The 22,117-nt window shown below is 39.2% G+C and overlaps 1 protein-coding gene across 6 annotated transcripts in view; it reads left to right on the top strand.

Moving 5' to 3' along the window:
* slmapa (sarcolemma associated protein a) overlaps positions 1–22,117 on the top strand; it is an 86,954-nt gene that overhangs the window by 17,870 nt on the left and 46,967 nt on the right. For all 6 annotated transcript variants that reach the window (XM_085407062.1, XM_085407061.1, XM_085407063.1 and 3 more), the window contains exons 2-3: positions 13,580–13,727; positions 16,119–16,191. In XM_085407062.1, coding sequence (XP_085263188.1) covers positions 13,580–13,727; positions 16,119–16,191 — 221 coding nt within the window. The remainder of the gene's footprint in view (positions 1–13,579; positions 13,728–16,118; positions 16,192–22,117) is intronic.

Genomic DNA, 22,117 nt, shown 5'->3' on the forward strand with positions numbered 1-22,117 from the left:
AAACGGAGATTTTCCGTTTTCGTTTTAAAAATAATCCCGTCCACACATAAAGGGAGAAATGAAAGAAAACGCTGCTATGAACATGCCAAAGCAGCAGGTGGCGCTAGATTCCTAACCGTGCAGAAATGTTGGCCAATCAGAAGTCTAGAAGCCTCGGTGGGAAAAAGTAAACAAAGCTGGGGCATAGAAGCAGAACCGAGTCGTATGTGTGGACGGACAGTAACTGTGTGTATATGTAAGCATTTAAACACTGCAGAGAGTACAATTAACAGTAACAGTATTGTAGAAATTCATTTCACCGAAACAATAACGTGGCGCACAGTGTGACGCATGCACCAGTTTATTGTATTTCCAGACTTGCTTTCGGCACAATTTACAGTGCACGCTACTCTGTTTTTTGTCAGACTTGAAATAGCCGAAATACCTTCACACTACGGAACTTCTATGGCTCTTCCGTTCGACAATCTCTCCGGCATTGGAACCATCATCTGTTTTCTCTTCGGTCACGCTCGGTTGATTTTTCTAGTCGGCACACTCATTTCCTCCATTACGCGCTGGCTCCATTACCCGCTGGCTGCTTCCCAAACAAACACACGTGCGGCTTGGCACTTGTGCTGTACCTAACAAGTTACGCGACGTGACGCTGCGGCTGTGATTGGTTCGGCTCTGCGCTACTGAATTTGGATTGGCTGACCTTTTTTTATTTTTTTTTATTTTTTTAAGAGGACAAGAGCGGCGAGGTCTATCGCGATAGCTTAATTTCTCTATCGAGTTAAAGTTATATCGCGATACATATCGTTATCGTTCTATCGCCCAGCTCTAGTTACAAATGATTCCCACCAGCTTCCTTGAAGGAGATCTTCTTTTTGAAGAATACTATCTTAATATATTAGGTCAAAAATGGAAAGGTTTCCTAAGTGTAACAAACAAAAAACAAATAAGCAAAAATGGGATGCCACTATAGCTCACTTGGTTGAGCTGGAGATCCATATCACAAAAGGCTGCAGGAATCCTGGGCTTGATTCCTACATGTTGTTCCTCTTTGCTCTTTTCTTAGTTTCCTGTCTGCTCTGTACTGTCCCAGTCCAATAAAGTCTAAAAAATGCCCCAAAAAGAAAAAAGTCAAATCCTCACACTTTAAGGAGAGGAAACTAGAAAGCCTCTGGCACTTTTTTTTGTTTCTTTATTGTCTTAAATTTATATTCAGTATGGAACAATGTGTAACTTAATTAAGGAGGTAATGTTAACTGTTAAAGACAGTGAAGTCTATAGCAAAACATTTGTGCACTAAGATTCACCTTTGAAGGTAAGGCAGACACTATTGCAGAAATGAGCACGCCGATAAAACACTCTTTTTGTTTGCCAGCAGCAGCAGCAAACGGCCTCTTATGGAAATGGTGGCAGGAGTCCAGTCTCCAGTCAGCTGGCTCTCCTGCTTTCTCTCTCTCTCCATCTGCAGCCTTTCTTTGAAACATGCTCTATAAACCTGTGAATGTTGGGTTTACATGTCAGCTCCATGCTGAGGGAGAAAAAAGTATTTGACTTTGGGTACAAATCGCTCATTAAACGCCAAAGAAGCGATGGCAGAACATGCTACTGCCATCTGTGTACTAAATGTGTATAAAACTTGAATGGCTGGCTTTGCTCATGTGGAAGTTGGCAAATATCATGTGAAAGTTACTTAAAATAGTTTTTTAGAGTTTGAACAAGTTATGTCCTGAGCAGATCCAAAGAACAGCTATTGGCAGATCTAGGTTTGTGTTCAGGGGTTCTTATTGGCGAAAGATGAATTTAGTCTTCATAGTCCTCTGCTGAATTCCTGTCGAAGTCATACTTGGGTGCGCTGCCATCACAAGTGAAACTGAGTTGATGGAGTTGGGCTTGGAGCTAAGAAATCTTGAACATAAGAGAGAGAAAACTTCACAGGGTTCAACAGAACCATTTTTTTAAGTTTAAAAAAAAAAAAAAAAAAAGAAGAAGTGTGGCATCGAATTGACTGCCCAGCTGCCAGCCTTTTTGGGCCATCGATGGCATTTCCACTGGTTGATTCTCAGATGAAGCAAATTGGCTACTTGGCCAATTTTTGTTGTATTTTTTTTTCCATACAGTACTAATAAATGTATTAATAAAAAATCCTGTGCAAAGTAAAATTATTTCTAAATTATATAACAGCATCCGGCGGTGTAAAAACGACAGCACTCTGTATATTAAAGCGAAGTGGGAAAAGGAGGGTAATTTGACAATTACAGAGAAGTGTTGCGCTCACGCATTCAAGATACAGTGGGCTACCACTGGGTCTAACGTTTGGCGTGAATTTTGCTGGAAAAGCATTATGAGATTTTTCATTACCCCTGCTCAACAAAGATATCGAGGAATTGGTGATAAATGTTGGAGATGTGGGGGAGACGGCGCTAACGGCGCTAACGCTGTAAAGTTATTCGCCAGTATTGGTCTCTAATCCATGATCATTTACAAAATGTTTTTTCATTTGTTTTTCCTTCAACTTTTGAGACCATATTTTTGTGCAATGCACCAGTGGATAAACTGAATTCCAATGACAGAAGACTCCTGTATATCCTTCTGGCCGCAAGTAAAAAGCCTCTTACGAGAAGATGGCTTAAGCCTGAACCACCAACGATAGAAGACTGGATACATTCTGTACAAGAGATCTATACCATGGGGAAAAAGTGTCATTTTCTCTTAAACTTCAGAGGGATACCTTCTACGGAATATGGTCTAAATGGACAGACTATGTTAAGCATATGAGGTGTGATTTTGTGTATGATGTTACAACCCTGAGTACTACGTAAACCTACCTGCCCTGCTGCCTCCTAAACCTAGTTTTTTCTTTCTTTCTTCTTCTTTTCTTTTCTCTTCTTTTTCTGTCTTCTTTATTTTTCAATTATAAGTTAAAATGTGACAGCAAAGAAAGTGTAAAAAGGCAAACTACTGTTATGTTCAACAGCTGTCCCAATAAAAGAGATAATTATAAAAAAAAAAAAAATAAAAAATCCTGGATCAGACTGTTGGAAAAGGCTACAATAAAAACTTTGCTGCAATAACCTCGAGAAGTTGTCGTTGTTGTTGTTGTTGTTGTTAAGTGAAACGAGCTCCATAGTTCAGCCACGGTTTGTTTCAGGATTGGACCTAAAGTCTTTTTAAAGTAGACTTACAAATGTGACTGATAACCAATTATTCAGATGACGCCAATGAATGCTTGTCTGGTCTGCCATGGGTCTAGCCAACTAGTATTACTGAGGTACACCTCAGTGTGGCGTTGATGCTGCTGTAGTACACAAACACGGTGACATATCTTCTCTCCATTTGATTGCATCACATCAGTTTTAAGACTTGTATCCTGCCAGCTAATCTATAACTCATATCTTATCAATAATTTAAGATTATCAAACACTTTTTTTCAACAAGGACTTTTTAAAAATATTTAAATATAATCAGGTGTTTCAGATTACAGCTTACAATGTCAGATACATAGTGCTGTTTAAAAAGCGTTTAAGTAAATCTTGGCTCTAACTCTATATCAAGAATGTCAGAGTACTATGACTTCAGATCAGTGCCAAAAAAACGTATCACTGTCAACGTGGAACTTGTAGAGAACAAAGATGTGTGTTTAAAACAAATAAATAAAACGATGGTTACTTCATTCATTCATTCATTCATTCATTTGTAGGCGGGGCTTCTGTGCTCATAGACAGTTAAAGCCCAGACTACACACTCACATGCAGAGTATGCACTTCCTTGCCTTTCTCAAACATAATTAATTTGCACGGTAGCACAGTTGTGTATGTGCCTTAAAAACGTACACTTTAATCTAAATAATCTAAATAATGCTGTTACAGATGTCTGAATTAAAGCACAGATCTCTCAATATCCTAAACCAGGACCAACAAGAAGTAGTCAGCCTATAGGAAACTGTTGAATGTAAACAACAGTCGTGCCCCCTTTCCCTCCATATGAAGGAAGGTGCAGCAAGCCTCTATCTGAGCCTGGTTTTGTAGTGCAAGCACTGCTGCACCACTATCACTCATCTCAAAGCTGCAGTCCTCCTCTGAACTTGGGCTAGCAGTATTAGGGTAGATGGGTGGGGAAAAGTTACAGAGAGAGAGAGGCATTGCTGGCTGGTCAGCTACATGTACAGTGGGGCAAAAAAGTATTTAGTCAGCCACCGACTGTGCAAGTTCCCCCACCTAAAATGATGACAGAGGTCAGTAATTTGCACCAGAGGTACACTTCAACTGTGAGAGACAGAATGTGAAAAAACAATCCATGAATCCACATGATAGGATTTGTAAAGAATTTATTCGTAAATCAGGGTGGAAAATAAGTATTTGGTCAATAACAAAAATACAACTCAATACTTTGTAACATAACCTTTGTTGGCAATAACAGAGGTCAAACGTTTACTATAGGTCTTTACCAGGTTTGCACACACAGTAGCTGGTATTTTGGCCCATTCCTCCATGCAGATCTTCTCAAGAGCAGTGATGTTTTGGGGCTGTCGCCGAGCAACACGGACTTTCAACTCCCGCCACAGATTTTCTATGGGGTTGAGGTCTGGAGACTGGCTAGGCCACTCCAGGACTTTTAAATGCTTCTTACGGAGCCACTCCTTTGTTGCCCGGGCGGTGTGTTTTGGATCATTGTCATGTTGGAAGACCCAGCCTCGTTTCATCTTCAAAGTTCTCACTGATGGAAGGAGGTTTTGGCTCAAAATCTCACGATACATGGCCACATTCATTCTGTCCTTAACACGGATCAGTCGTCCTGTCCCCTTGGCAGAAAAACAGCCCCATAGCATGATGTTTCCACCCCCATGCTTCACAGTAGGTATGGTGTTCTTGGGATGCAACTCAGTATTCTTCTTCCTCCAAACATGACGAGTTGAGTTTATACCAAAAAGTTCTACTTTGGTTTCATCTGACCACATGACATTCTCCCAATCCTCTGCTGTATCATCCATGTGCTCTCTGGCAAACTTCAGACGGGCCTGGACATGCACTGGCTTCAGCAGCGGAACACGTCTGGCACTGCGGGATTTGATTCCCTGCCGTTGTAGTGTGTTACTGATGGTGACCTTTGTTACTTTGGTCCCAGCTCTCTGCAGGTCATTCACCAGGTCCCCCCGTGTGGTTCTGGGATCTTTGCTCACCGTTCTCATGATCATTTTGACCCCACGGGATGAGATCTTGCGTGGAGCCCCAGATCGAGGGAGATTATCAGTGGTCTTGTATGTCTTCCATTTTCTGATGATTGCTCCCACAGTTGATTTTTTTCACACCAAGCTGCTTGCCTATTGTAGATTCACTCTTCCCAGTCTGGTGCAGGTCTACAATACTTTTCCTGGTGTCCTTTGAAAGCTCTTTGGTCTTGGCCATGGCGGAGTTTGGAGTCTGACTGTTTGAGGCTGTGGACAGGTGTCTTTTTTACAGATGATGAGTTCAAACAGGTGCCATTCATACAGGTAACGAGTGGGGGACAGAAAAGCTTCTTACAGAAGACGTTACAGGTCTGTGAGAGCCAGAGATTTTCCTTGTTTGAGGTGACCAAATACTTATTTTCCACCCTAATTTACGAATAAATTCTTTACAAATCCTACCATGTGAATTCATGGATTTATTTTTCACATTCTGTCTCTCACAGTTGAAGTGTACCTCTGGTGCAAATTACTGACCTCTGTCATCATTTTAAGTGGGGGAACTTGCACAATCGGTGGCTGACTAAATACTTTTTTGCCCCACTGTAACTCATCAGTGCTTTCTGTGTTGAGCATCAGATTGATAGCTAACATCTAACCTTATAGCACAGCTCTCTAATATGTGATTTCATCTCCTAATTCACTTTTGTTTTTTATTTTACTACATGTTTAAAATATCTTTGCGCCAATATTTTTCAAAACAATGTTTGACACCTTTGGCTGTGCAATAATACCTCTGTTTGACAGCCATCCTACCAGCTATGTAAATTAAATTTTTGCTACTGGAACATAAAACAATTGTATGCAATTGATAACATTACTAGTCAAGTCTGATTTTAATAAAAGCTTAAAATTTTAACTTTTCACCTGGAACTTTTACTACCATCTTTGCTGATGTAGAGTTGTCCACTGATTGCTCTCATTGTGTCTCTGGTTTAGATAAATTTAAAGTAACTGATGGCTCACAGGGAATACTTGTAAATACCCTGACTTTATTATTTGATACTTTGGCCATGTTTAATTTGAGCATTTGAGAAATAAAATAGCATAACAGGCCCACTTTAAACCCTGTATGAGTTTTTTTTGCATGTGGTAGAGTCACCTTGCTTCTGTTTTATGACTGGCACTGACATTTCAAGAACTTGTTTATCAAGCCTCCTAGAGAGTGAAATGTGTCTTGACTGGCCCAAGACTCCTGCAGTGATGGATGTTTGGTGCTGCTTTTTGTAAAAGTACTTTGTCATATTTTGCTAATGAAGGAATAATCCGCTTTATCTGTTTGTATGGGAGCTGCAGTGCTAGTGATGAAACAAATATGTGCATGTTCTAGTTGATTTGGAAACTGAAGAATTTACACTGGAATTTCTCTTGAATACTATTATTTGGTGTCTGGGTTTATCTTTGCTATTTTTTCTTAAGGTATTGACTAGATTAGGTCATCTAATTATTTGTTAGTATACATATTTTCATAGACCTTGGATCTTGTTTGCATTAAATCCCAATATTGGATGTCCTGCTCTAAGGTGGAATTATTTTTAGTTGTTCCAGGAGTCAGGGTGACTCCTGCGAGTGATTCTGGGAGGTTTTATCCATCAGGTGACTGCTACTTTCTTTAAATCTGTCTGTAGTGTTGATACAAACTGGTGTCATGCGTTGACCTGCTGACTGGTTAAGTGGTTGTTGTGCCTGCAGGGCTAGCTGCCAGCTGATGGTGTGTACTGTTTTTGGAAGCTAAGAGCAAAGTAAAATCCAAACGGAGTAGCATGATGTTTGTTTAGCTGGCACTACTAATGGATGAAAAGGGACATGGAGAGAGAACAGACATAGAAGGATAAAGGGATGCAGTGTTTTCCTGAGAAGTGCTCTGATGGTGGGTGGAGGTATTGCAGGAATGCTGGTGGTCCAGCTTCTGGTTTAAAAAGTGCTTCATTCATATGATGATGATGTGCAGATTTGGGGGGGGGGGAAGAAACTGTTCTAGTAATCAATCTTTTTAAATGTTCATTATTACTTTTTTATTACTTTTTTTTATTACTTTTTTTGGTGATTGTGGACCAGCACTGTCAAAATTTAAACAAACAACAAAACGCAACACATGGCTATTTTTTCCAAGAAATCCCAACAAAGCAGGTGGACAACTCTATACAACACAAACATATATACCTGCATGTTATTAAACAAATATTATATTTGACAAACATTATTTTCATTTTCTACTTGAGTTTCTTGACCCTTTAGAAGAGATTGCAGAACTGTAGTTGAAAAGACAGTAGCTCATCCTGCTCTGTGGTATTTGAGTTTGCAGACTGATTAAACTGGGAAAGAATTCCTTCTCTCATACTGGTATGCATGGAAGAAATCTCAGCTCATATCCACAGTGCGTCACTCTGGAATTTTCTTTGTTGTGTCTTCATTTCAGAATGTTAAATCAGATAAAATGTCCAATCAACAAACTTAAATTCAGCCTTAAAACAGCCAGCTGGTCTGTTTTCTCCTCTCAGTGACCTGGTAATAAACTAATGGCTCATTCACTCACGCATTTGTTAATAGTTAGCCACTTATTAGTCATTATGGAAAGTTTTCAGGACAGTGAAATGGATGATGGCCAGTGTGGCTGATGCCTCACAGACTGCTTTGATTACTTCTGGGTAGATGCATGACGATATCAGAAATTTGATCCCAGTACTTCCTAAATTTGAATACCAAATTTAATCAAAGAAAGACTCAAAGTAGACACTACTTAGGAGTGTGCAAGTGAATACATAGTATTACAACATTCAGCCCAAGTAACCTCTTGTGTTATTTTCAAGAAAAAGACTGAAGGAGTAAAAATGGCGCTGTGACAGTATAATGTGAAGCTGGAGCTGGTTGACACACAAATGGTGAATGATTCATTTTAGGATTGTTTAAAAACAACAACAAAAACAACCTTTAATAGATCAGCAACACGGTGCACATCTGAGCATCCTGGTTCGTGACCAGATGACCCCCATAGATACATGGATGTAAAGGGGGGACAAAGGTTTACTAAGATTTATTTCAAAGATTTAGTGACATAATTATTTTGCAGATTTAGATTTTTAACATAGTGGCATTAGTATAGTGGCTCTATGGTGTAGTGTTTAACACATTTGCCTTGTACACAAAAGGTTCCTGGTTTGAGAACAAGACACAAACAACTGAGAGTGTTATCTTCTGAGGGCCAAAGAGTGTAAAAAATCAGTCTACGCAAGTGCAGATCGAAGTGCAACCCCTTGTGAATAAAGGAGGAGCCAAAAGCAGTTCTACGTTCCTCACTTTACCCGCCACTTCCCACATGTGGGATTGTGGCATTTTATATTGATATAAAACTTTTTTTGGCATATTTTTTTTCTTCATGAAACTCTTGCTGCGATTTTCTTTTTATCCCTGCTGTGCTCTGTGTATATGACTTTGGCATCGTTTTACTCACCATGTCTGCTGCTTCTGTGCTCTGCTTTATTGTTACTTCCTGGTTGTGTGACATGTCGTAATATATGTTGTGAAACAAGTCCACGTCTCAGGTGCTCTATGAGAAATCAGGCGTCACAGTCAGCAGACTGAACTCGCTGTCTGCAGCTCACAGGTGGATGATGTCATGGTTTCTCTGTGTATGTGCGTGAGAATGTAAGTCTGCGAGAGCCATATGTGACGCATAGTGTGTGTGTGTGTGTGTGTGTGTGTGCGGTGTTGCTGGGTGAAAAGCTCTATAGTTAGGTCCCTCCCTCCCCATCTCCAGGTTACCATGGGGACAGGAGGTAACTGTGTGTGTGTGTGTGTGTGTGTGTGTGTGTGTGTGTGTGTTAGTGTATAGCTATCATGAGGTGTGAATTGCTAGCTTTTCGTTTCACACTGCAGTGGGATAAACAGCGAAGTGAGCCAGTCAGCCTCAGCCTCTCTCTCTCTCCGTGGCTTGTTTTTTGCTGTTTCCTCCTTCAGTCCCTCCTTCCTCTCTCTCTGGTAGGACAGAGCGTTTCAAGTCATGACGGAGAGCTGAAAGCTGATGAATGAAACTCCTGGAACAACAGGCAAAAAGGCCCCGGGCATCCAGATCAGATCGTTATCTGTGTGTGTGTGTGTGTGTGTGTGTGTGTGTGTGTGTGTAATTTTTGCTGTGTCTGTGTTACCTTTATCTGTGTGTGCTCGTTTGTGTTTCAATTTTAGCTGTTAATATCTGTGTTTGCTCTAATTTGTGTTTTGTTTTGACTGGTTGTTTCCTGTCTGATATCAATCAAGATATTCTGCATGGGTTTCCTGAATCATATGAACGAACATGATTTTGGCTTCTTGTTTATGGTTTACCATCATGGGTGTTCTCTGTGTATATAGACTGTATATAAAAGATGGATAACAGGGAGAAGCCTGAATTTTCTCAAAACATCGACCTCTGCTTGTCACAAACCCTCGCTTGTGACATCTGATTATAAAATGCCAAAATGGTGATGATGAAAACAGTCATCTTAAAGCTTTGAAACAGGACTGCGGGAGTCCCTGGGTGATTTCAGAGTAGCTATGTCTGTCTGTTTGTGGGCCTGGTGGGTGTCAACCTGCACGATTTATAAGGCGTGTGGTCTAAAGTATGACATTTTTGTAATGGTTAGCAGAGGATGACATCTCTGATTTGTGAAAGACATGAGATATGAGCCTCCAAACTTTTTTGCCCTTCAGGATAGGGCTGTGCGATATGACAAAAATCTCATATCCCGATATAAGACATTTACTGACAACGATATAAATCACAAAAATGTAATATTTTCTGTAAATTCTGTGAATCTCGGGCAACTCGATTTGCGTGAAGTTTTTCTTCTCATCCGTAAACTCTCTGCATACTCTTTCCCGTGATTCAGTTTATTTTAAAAAGCCTCAGCAGGATCTTGAGCTTTATTGTGAAAGGTTTACGTGGAAAACAAACAAGCGGACTTGTTACCTTGTTTTACACTCATTGTTGCTAACGACAACACGTAAAAACAGGCGCTTGTCCGTCCGTAGTGTGGTTATATTAAATATAAGAGAAAGAGAGAACTTTAAGAAATTAATAAAGCCACTACAGTGACCATCAAAACGATGAAAAAATATTGCTGTAAAGAGTTTATTTTACGACGCCACAAAACAAACGATATACGTTTTTATATCGTCATCCAATATATATCGTTATATCGAACATCCCTCCTTCAGGGGCAAAAAAATCTGTAATCAATGTGCATGGATGCAAATCGGTTGATATTAGAGATGGCACGATACCACTTTTTTATGTCTGATACTGATATCATAAATTTGGATATCTACCGATACCGATATGAATCCGATATAGTGTATTTTTTTAATCAATAAAACAGTTTTTTAAATATTTTGCTGCATTTTGTATAAGTTCATACTCAAGTTTTAAAAAACAAAACAATAAAGCTATTCTGTTATATCTGTATGCAAAAAATACACTGCACCCAAAATATTTCATAGTTCAGCAATACTGATCAATCTAATAAACTTAAGCCTACACCATCCTCCCTATTCTGGTATTTTAAAGAGTACTTAGCGGAAATATTAAACAACCTAACTAATAGGTTAAAAAATAAATACATACATAAATAAATGAATAGGGAACCCCCCCCCCCCCCCCCCCCCCCCCCGCCTTGTGATGCTTAATCGACGTAATCTACTTTAATTTAATGCACGTGTAAAATAAAAAATAAATGTTAAAAAAAAATTGCACAGAAATCAATTATTTTTCTACAATAATTAAATAGATTCAACATCTTTCTTCAACAGAATTGCAGACTGCACAGATGGTACCTTCCCAAAGGTAAAAGTACTATAGCTTACTAGGGTATATATTAGACTTAATAGTTACTATATTTAGTAATAGACTTCTATACATTTTACATCAGATTAAAACTTTGGGTGTAAGATTCAGATAATTATTTATCAAAAGCTAGACATTTTAAATGAGAATAAGAAAGAAAAGTATTTCTTTCCCCCTTTCCCTGTTAACGCCCTACCTGCCCCCCTGGCAAAACCTTGCTAGACCTGCCCCTGCACAGTTACCAGCCGTCAGCTACGTAGAAAAGGATCCTGGTGTAGAAAGTAATATTAAATAAATTCTAACAACAGCTTATCAAGCATAAACATGCAAAGTGGGCCAAAAACAGACAAGAGAGACGGGACTCGCGACTGAAAAGCCGATCAGCTGATCATTGATTAGTTTCATGATTGAAGTAGCAGCAGGAGAGGGAGGGGGAGAGAATGAGAGGCAGTCATAAGCTTAACGTGGGAATGCTTTATGAACATTCAGAGATGAACTTACACACTTGCTTTACTTCTCTCTGGGATAACGTTCTCAGAGATGAAATTCCGGTTTGGTAGCGAGGCTCCAAATGCTCAACCAGACCGCCGAGAGGTCTCACACGCCACAGCCGCTGTACCACGTGACGCATACTGCTCCGATGTGCTAAAGTTATAAGCTGAGTTCTGCCATGTCGCAAGTTTTGTGAAGTGCTTTTGTGATATTTAATGGATCGGATTACAGTTTTTATTTCTCTCCGATAGCCGATCCAGTAATTTAGGTCAGTATTGGACCGATACCGATACGTAATGTCGGATCGGTCTATCTCTAGTTGATATGACATCTGGTCTGATGAAAATTGTGTCCTGACTATTTCACAAAGTACCGTGAGACTTACTAAACACAACATGCTATTGGCTGTGGTTCCCATTACCCTCTACTTTGTGATTGACATACAAGAATCCAGTGTCCCTCACTCTTCACCTCTGGTTTAAAACAAAAAGATGTTGATGGCAAATAATGCTCATTGTGAGGTTTTACAGTGGGAATTTACAAACCAAGATGAGTTCCTCTTTCTCCCCTGAAAAATAAAACCTTGTGCCTATGCCTCACCAGGGTCATCTCTGGGTAGCTGCTGTGCTTGTACCATATTTTTCAGACTATAAGGTGCACTTATAATCCTTTAATTTTCTCAAAAATCAACAGTGCGCCTTTTAATCCGGTGCACCTTATGTATGAATCCTGGTTGTGCTTATTGACCTCGAACCAATTTTATGTGGTACACGGCGCTCGCTATTTTCCACCTAAACATGATTTCTGAAAAAATTAAAACGTACAGCACTGCTACCACTTCCAACATAAATGAAGACAGAAAACTAAACAGGAGTGTATTTTGTAGGGTTACTGAAGTTGGGCTAGCTGGCATGTAATGATGTGCTTCGTGATCGCTAGCGACACATCTATGTTAGCATAACATAAACACAGTGAAGCTGCAGGATGAACGCTAACTTCTTTCTAGTCAATAAAAGTTAACGCGAAGGTTCCCAATGGTAAGGGACAAATGCAATCGCATTGCAGGATGCTGTAAACGGACCAAACTTCAGTCAGGAGAACAACTGAGATAATCCATCCACATTATGAGGTTAGTCATTAATATACTGCAACAACATAGAATAGAGCAGCTGTGAGAGAATTCAACATTAATGAATCAATGGTACGGAAGTGGAGGAAGCAAGAAGAATGGGTTGAGTAAATTTTGACTTATCTGACTGTTTTGTTTCGCTTAATGTGCCCTATAATCCGGTGCGCCTTATAGTCCAAAAAATACGGTAATACAACATTGTAAAATCTGTGTATTACAAGGAGGTAGACTGCAGCCATCGATGGTGACAGGTGGCTCTGTAACTGTGAGGCTATGTTGTGGTTGGGTGACATGAATAATTAGGTAAACAAAGCAGAATATTTTTTTTGGTGCCGTCTAACCCCACGTTGCTCCAGGGGAGTTCATGTCAAAAGTTTCAGTTTTATGTTCTGGTGAAATTCATTGGACGGGGGTCAGATCATTTTGTGTGTGTTTTTGCTTTCTTTTTGTTTTTTGGATACACCAAGTATTTAGCTTTGTATTGTACATGTTTTTATCAGTTTGAGGCCTGGTCATTTGTAGTGCATTTTTATTTTATATTGGTTGTTTTTGTTGGTGAATAGCAAACAGTGTCCAGGTTCCAGAGGGTGTAGTTGGTAACATGTTAAATCCTACCACTGGTGAAAACAAGGAAATAGTTTATGCAGACATTTCTTTTCCAAAAATATACTATTTAATTGGCTTTGATTACTGATAAATACTTAATATTTGTTTGACAATATGAAAATCATACTACCAAAAGGTTGTGAAATATAATTTCTGCCATTATGAGCCGTAGCTTCATATTTCCTGTCATAATTTATTTCTCTTTTAATCTGGGGATCTATTTTAACTCGACTCTTCTTCAATTTAGAGTTTTCTGTTCATGTTTGTTTATAAGTGTCAGTTTTCTTCACATGGTTGTGACCTGTTGTTTTGCATGTTTCAGTTCTACCTGCAAGACACTAAAAGCAGCAATGGGACATTCATCAACAGCCAGAGGTTGAGTCGTGGCTCGGAGGAGAGTCCGCCCTGTGAGGTCCTCTCCGGCGACATCATCCAGTTTGGCGTCGACGTCACTGAGAACACACGCAAAGGTACAAAGATCACATGTGGAATATGATGACATACAGTGATGTATTATGGGGCAAAGCACATATTTTATGCTTCTCAGTCAGCATACATAATGGACAGAGGATTTTTCCTTACTCTTATAGTTAATAATGCACACATGTCAAGTAATCACACTTGACTAACCTTCAAGGATGGCTCTGGGCTCATTTAGCTTTGGTCATATGAGCTAATGCATACATACACACCAGAGAGCGCATATTAAGGTCAGATTTTCAGCTCTACTTAAGCCATTTTCATACTGGAGTTCCAACAGGCATTAAACTTCTGTCAGAGGTTATGAAAAAAAAGACTGATCTATGCCTTTTTACAGATTTTAGAAGATTATATCAAGTTAAATTATATAATAAAAAATATACAGTTTGTTTTACCAGAAGAGACTCATAACTACTTTAATTTATCAGCAATATGAAAATAAGTCACTAGGGTCTAGAAACACGTTTTTGTTTTCACATCCTGGATTTGCGCCAGTGCATGCATGACAAGCCCGATAGCTTTAGAGAAGTGTGTTCTGGGAACTGTTGTTATGCATTAAAAAAATAAGCAAAACGACAAAAAGCTGTGTCTAAACAAATTTAGTCTCTGTATACTGGAAATAGGATATGTATTTATTCTATTAACACTACCCCTTCACAACAATAGTTGTCTTAAGTTGCTTTGTACTATAAGAACCCCATCAATTATGAGAAAGAGAACACCAACAATCAAATGATCCCCTACAAGAGCGAGGAGGAAGAAATCTCTTTTAACAGGAAGAGACCTCAAACAGAACCAGACTTGGGGAGGGGCAGGATCTTCTGTGGCCAGTTGTGGGGTGAGAGGAGGGAAAAGAGAAAACGGACAAGAATAGAGATGATAGTGGCATGTTATCGTACAGTTAGTGAAAAGACGGGAGTAAAGAAGAAATGCTCAGTGCATCATGGGAAGTCCCCCAGCCACCTGAGTCTGTCGCATAACTAAGGCATGGTTCAGGATGACCTGATCTAAAAATCCCAGTCCCTCCATGTGACTCCCTCTTTTCTGTCCATCTGTGTGCCTCTGCACACAGTCAGCTCACATGCTGATCCAGGCACTACAGCACGTGTGCTTTTATTTAGCTCAAAACAAACCACTTCTTTGTTGTGACACACAGGACACAAGCTTGACCTGGTAGCAGTTACTGTTTATGGCAATATTTTATTTTTTTCACCGTTTTGATGGTCACTGTAGTGGCTATATTAATTTCTTAAAGTTCTCTCTTTCTCTTATATTTAATATAACCACACTATGGACGGACAAGCGCCTGTTTTTGTAAATATGTAAGAAAAATTGTGTCTGTTTCTGTTCTGTGTCCTGTGTACTGTTTGTTGTATGTGTGTCTTTCTGGCTGCTGTTACAACCAAATTTCCCCTTGTGGGACAATTAAAGGATTATTCTATTCTATTCTATTCTATTCTACACGTTGTCGTTAACAACAGCGACGGCAAAACCATTGCGTGTCTGCTTGTTTATTTTCCACATAAACCTTTCAGAATAAAGCTCAAGATCCTGTTGAGACTTTTTAAAATAAACTGAATCACGTGAAAGAGTATGCATAGTGTTTACGGATGAGAAGCAAAAAAGAGCCGTCAGGTGCTAAAAAATAAACCTTAGATTCAAACGTTAGAACAGGCTTTTCCCCGCAGCATGCCGTGTAATAAATACACACAAAGAAAATGGCGGCCATTACAACTTATGTCTAAAAATGTATAGTTTCATGCATTGGTTAAAACATTCGACTCCATGTACACGACGCCCAGCTGAAAACACTTCACGCAAGTCAAGCTGCCCGAGATTCACAGAATTTTCAGAAAGTGTAACATTTTTGTGATTTATATCGTTATCGGGATGATAGAGGTCTTATATCGGGATATGAGATTTTGGTCATATCGCACAGCCCCAGAAAGAAGCAACATACGCTCAAACACTCAGGCACTGACTCACCATGTGTTTGACAATCTGTGGAATAATCTTCAACAGGGCTGAAGGTAGTGGTAATACAACAGCTCTGCAGCTACTGGTGAAAAAATTGCCTTTTACTCGTGAGCTACTGGTGATTACTCTGAACCATACCTAATTATATCAGAAAACCTTCAATAATATGAAATTTGATACCTCATAGGATTTGTTAATATGGGCCAGAAAGGCAGAAATCTTTTCCTTAAAAATTAGGACCTTTGACACATAGTCAGCCCGGGATGCATGTTTGACATGGATTCTCTAGAGTCTCTATATTCGCTGATGATCCAGGACTTTGTATATGTAAACATTCTGCTCTGTTTTATTTCGTTTTCTTCATATGAACAATATTGAAGTGTCTTTTCTCTTTTTGTCTGCAGTCACCCATGGCTGCATCGTGTCAACAATCAAACTCTTCCTACCTGATGGGATGGAGGCACGCCGACGAAGCGAGTAAGCACCACTCACATTGATCCATGAAGATTTGTTTATGTAGTAATAACAGACTATATTTTTTAACAAAGCTTTCTACAGTTTCTACACTACACATTCTTCTGAAAAATTGGGATTTATTGTATACTGATACAGACTTAACCAGATGTTGTTGCTGATTTAATGGTTGTCTGGTTAAGGTTAAATGCTTTCTCTCTCACACACACACACACACACACACACACACACACACACACACACACACACACACACAATTTCTGCTTGTGTAGTGATGTGATTATTATCAGTCTAGTTGACGATGAGGGCAGTTAATGAGCTGAGGATAAGGGTCTGCGAGTGTGTGTTAATAATTCTGGCCTGTGTAATAACCTTTTGAATCAACTGTTCATTTGAGTTTTAGGGTCCCCCCCCCCCCCCCATTTTTCTTATATTGACTCATGCTGAGTGTTTACATGTGTCTTTGCTTTTCTTTGTGTGTGTTTGTGTTAAATGGGCTGTAGCTGACCAGCCGCTGACCCAGCATGGAACTTCCTACTGTACTCAGAGTCCCACTTGCGTGTCTGTGTGTTTGTAATTGGCTGGACATTAGTGTTACTGGGGCTCAGTGCTGTGTTGGGCAGTGCCATATGCTGCCATGCTGCTCAGCTTCCAGTCTGGTAAACCCATCAGCCACGCTGACCGGAGTCTTGGGTCTGGTTTGTTCATGCTGTCTGTGCTAGAAAACAAAAAGCTGGGTTGCAAAACTAAAGGACACCAAGAATTAGTTGTTAACAGTATGAAAACATTCACAAATAATTCAAACAAGCCCAATCTAATGATCGACTATTGTTCCTAAAAATGTGTGTGTTTGAGATCTATTTGTAACTGTTAATCACGTTCTTCAGGAATCAAACTGTATTTTACATGTTGCTAAAATGTGCGGCACTTTCATGTTGTCACACGTGCAGGACTTTAAGATTAGTTTGCCAAGTCTAGCTAATGTTAGCAGTGCTAGCACTTCCTTCCACACAGAGGACCGGAAAACACTGCTGTGGTCAAGTGGTTTTATTTCAGTTTGCTCTGACACTGAACTTCTTGTCACTGAAAGAGAGGGGCTCCTACCTTGTGCCATGTGGCTACATAACATGTCACCTCTGGTAGTTAACTGGTTTTCTACTTAGTATAATATGAATATTTTGTTTAAGTAACCACGTAGCATTACTACTGACAACTACTGAAATCAAATGTTTAAATCTCTAGATGACAGGCCACACACTTGTCTAATGAATAAAGCTGAGGTCTTGGGATGCATTTAGAGCTTACTTTGACTGTTTATCCAAATTTGGACATTGTGTGATACATTTTTCCCAACCTGGAAAGACGGCTTTTCATTTACAACTGCTTTTTGTCACAAACAAAGCTTCACAAAGTGAAGATTCTGATGCACAACTAGGAAGTGAAATCAATAAGAATTGGAATATAAAAATAACCTGGATGGAATAATCCATTAAGACATTTGTGAGACATCAGATATTAGTTACCAGGATTCTGATTTGAAATTATGAGTAATTTTGCTTTTTGAACAAGTGATCATCAGTCACTTTCTGGTTTCTAGTATGTCTTTGCACAGGAACAAAATCATTTCAGTCTCTGTAATTTTTTCCCTTGTCTCTCTGTCACTGCAGATGTGTGGTATTTTAGTGGTGAGTTGTGATGAATTGTTACGACCCCCTCTGCTAGGCGGCAGGAGGGGAGTAACATACACAAGCCCCCACACGAAAACTGAGTAAAATAAAAAGGCCGTAACAGAATTGTCCTGGTTTATTTTCAGATGTGCAGGTTTGGATTGTAGTTCAGCACAGGTTTAAGAAGTCCATCAATTAACACCAACGGTAGTATTTTATCCACATGGTCAATAATGCATGAAAGTGAATGGTGCTTACCTGAGATCTAAAGAAGCGTCCAACATGTTCTGTGGGGAAACGACTGTAGTCTCTAGTTTGACCTTTGACCTTCAGCATCTGATATTATATTCCCAATATATTGGAATATCACGGGAACAATTACAGCATTTTTTGTCTGTTTGTTGTGTTGGTTTTTGTTTTTTGCCCTTTATCATAGTTCCTCTCCCCCGCTGTTTTTCTTTCCCTACCTCTCTTTCTCTCTCCCTTTTCTTTCCCCCAGTCATGTCTGTCCCATGTGTAGCAAGTGAAAATAAAATAAACAATAAAAGCAAAGGTGAATCAAATAGACCAATACGGCAAGGCCGGGATTGTCCATTTGGCAAAGTAAATCCGTTGGGCATCTTTCTTTGCCTTTAGACAATAATTCTGATGGCAAAAGAACCAAACGGGACAGGCAGGAAAGAAAACAAAAACAAAACAAACAATTACGGCATCATAGACTTACAGAGCAATGATGCTACCTTCTGTCTCAGGACCACATTTGACTCTTTTTTTTTTACCTCCAACAGGTCAAATTTCACTTTTTTTTTTTTTTTTTTTTTTTTTTTTTTTTTTTTAACCATTTCCTTTAATCAAACAGCTCTTCTTATTTAACTAACAGTTGGACTCTGTCTCTAGAGTGCTGCTGAAGGGGAGGGATGTCAGAAGATTTATTAATAGCTGAAGAATGTCTCAGCTCCCTGGTATTAGAATTAGCTTTCTGGAGATCTGCCTACAGCTTTATAAAGATGGTTACTGTGTTTGCAATTTTACATTAAACCAAAGCTGGGTCTTTGAAAACTTTGATAGTGACAAATGTCCACAAGAAAGAAATTAATCAAATAGAAAGAAGGCAAATTACACTTTTTATATAGCAGCACGTTTAGAACTAAATTTCATTTAAAAAACCCAAAGACCAAAGAAAATGCACAGAAGACGAAAAACGACAGTTTCATAACCATAACTATGCTTCAATTTTATTTTATGAACATCTTTATCTATATAATGAACTCCACTCTCCTTATAACCCTTTAAAGATACTCCCCAAACTGAACCATTTTCAGATTTACATCTTTATTTAATATCCCCTTTCTCCACATTGATACTGCATTTCTAATTTCAAACAACCACTAAATAACCATTAATAAAATTTTTTTAGTAATGTGAAAACTTTGTTTACATAATCTGTGCTAGACTTTGCCCACAGTGATGTAAATTAGTGTTGTTGACAAATAAAGCAGTTTTGATAACTGACAATGTCATTATTATATAATATAAAACATATGAGGCACAGGACTGGACTTTGTGCTTCCCCATAAGTATTTTTCAGCAGTATCCATTTCCACATACTGATAACTATTTAGCCGTCATCTCTTACTCTAAACATTTTCTCTATAATATTAAATACTTTTTATAGATCAATGAAAATGTATTGAGTTTTATTGCTGTTTGATGCTCAGAAGTCTCCATAAAGTCCTCTGAACAGCACAGCTCCCTGGAGCCGCTTCAATTATAGTTCATTTAAAATAGGAGGTAACAACGTGGGAGTGTTTCCTTATTATTCGGTCTTCCATCTAATCTAAAACACCTGTTGTGACCTCACTGGATGACTTGTGGCCAGAAATGTTTGTAAGTGAGGATCAGCAGTTTTCTGCCTTTGTGAAGTCATTTTTTCCCACAATATTGTTTATGTGGTGAGACACAGAAAAACACATACAGATCCAAAGAATAAATTCGAGCAAGTTGTGTGTTAGTGTTCCTGCATTGCTCTGTTGAACTACTTCTTTAAAATAATGAAAGTTAATTTTATAAGGTAAACATTGAGCTATGAATTATTAAAGTCTGGCCTGTGCATGCGTCTCGTGTCATTGTTTTGATCACAACAATAGTACTTCTTTGTTTCCCCTATCAGTCTGTTACTGCTGTCCGTATTTCCGTAAAACACTCACGCATACTTGTGGTCATGTGGTTAATGGGGGTGTTTCATTTTCAGATTCACTGCTCTTCCAGCCAGGTGAGCAGGACAATAAAATGTCAGCTCAAAAATAGGTTGGGATTAAAGATGATAAATCAGTTGCCAAGTGATTTATCCAGGCTACCTTTGACCTCCCACAAGATGATAAAGGTAGTGAAGAGTCATAGTTGCAGCAGAGAGGAGTGTTTCCTCACAGTGAGTGCCAGGAGGGGTGGAGCTACAGTACCTTGCACAAGTTAAAGGAAGAAACTCAGCTGTTTGTTCAGAGGGGAGGAGCGGAGAGACGAAGAAAGCAAGTTAGTCTTAGACTTCATGCGCTCCGTGGAAAAGTAGAGAAGAATCAGCTGCTTCCTCTGAAACCAGAAGAGAAATGAAGTAAAAGTTAGAAGCTGTGGAGGGGGGCAGGCATTTCTCAGAATAGTCAGGGTGAGGTATTAGCTGAAAGGTGAACTTTGGCCTGTGACAAATCACTACCTGACGTACGAGGAGAATACCTCCCAGGTAAGGTCTTTGAGGTCCAGAATTTCAGGCAGGTTTCTGGGCAACACTGGTCGGACTGTTTTCATGCTTTTGATATTTACAGAGCTTTAAAGTCAAATAGTACCATGACCTAAAGTTTGTGTCTAAACAACAGTGTGTCGCTGCAGCTGCTGATTGTATCTGTTCAGTGTTTCTCATTGAATTTCTGTATGTGGTGGTGACAGGGGAAGTGGCTCTCTGTGTGACCGTTCGACCAACCTGTGCTTTCTTTTATAAATTAATGAATAATAGTTTATATTGTTTGTGACAGTTATTAATTAGATGCATCTTTGATTTCTCAGCTCGTAGACAGACTTCAGATCCACCATCTTGGTCTGCGGGTAGCATTGTTTTGTGTTGTTTTGTTAATGACCTCAGCGCACATGAGCCAGTTCTCCACTTGATGCTGGTTGTGGTTGGGATAGGCAGCAAGGACAACTAATACAGTTACCAGCTGCAGTTTAAGGTGATGAAGATGGAGCCCTTCCGAATACATATTATACCTGGGAACCACAGGCATTTAAAGTCTGTGTGTGTAAAAAGTAATTGGTGGAAACTAAAACTAGCTTTGCAAAATATTAAAATTCAGTGAAGTCATTGCTGTTCCTGGTGTGTGGATGCCAGCATTGTTACAGAGTACTGGAACTGAAGTATTTTCTAGATGTTGTTAGTTTTAGTTCCATATTAACTCGCATAGGAATGTTTGCTCTATAAATTTTAACACATGTGCAGCAAGACTTGTTGATTAAACTCTGGTCATTTTTTTTAAAAGCCCGCTCAGGCTGTGGTTAAATGGATACTGAATGTTTGTGTGCAGTATTTTTATTTGTTTTACCACTCGAGATGAAATTGGACTATATGTTGCCAACAAAACTAAAATGAACTAAAGCTGGAAATCTAAAAAGGGACCTGATTGGTTGTTTGTACAGGTCACTGTTGGGTTTCTTAAAGCTGATGTGGCAGCTGTGTAGAGAGCTTCTTTATACTTTTTTTTATTCTTGGCATTTTACATTATCGCTTCAGAAACAACCTGCTCATTATCAAAAGTGTAATCTCTAAGGTTAATCTCCTGATGCTGTCCTCCTGATCTGGAATCCTTTTAAGCCCGTTGGAGGCCCAGAGTTTAAATTTATTGCCTGCACTTCCTGCGGTGAAATGCTGGTTAGGGGGACTGTATTGAGGCCAGGGGTTTAGTATTTTTAAATACTTTCCTGACGTTTTTTATGGTTAACAAAAAAAAAAAGGGATTACCACTCCAATGGTTTTTTTCTTTTTCTTCACTGACAGTGGAAATACATGGGTCTTGGAAGCTTTACACCAGTGAGACATATCAAAAGGCCAGTGCAACAGAGATGAAGAGCAATATCAAACCTATTAGAGGTGGAAGAGAAATGTGCTGTGTGTACAATACATTTTTTTCTATCACTAGGGATGGGTATCGAAAACCGGTTCTTGCTGAGAACCGGTTCCCACTGTTTCAATTCCAAGGAATTGTTTGCCATTTTTGCAA

Source organism: Rhamphochromis longiceps, linkage group LG5, assembly GCF_057381845.1.
Source record: "Rhamphochromis longiceps isolate RC_006_pf linkage group LG5, R_longiceps_female_GT1.1, whole genome shotgun sequence".
NCBI classification, from domain to species: domain Eukaryota; kingdom Metazoa; phylum Chordata; class Actinopteri; order Cichliformes; family Cichlidae; genus Rhamphochromis; species Rhamphochromis longiceps.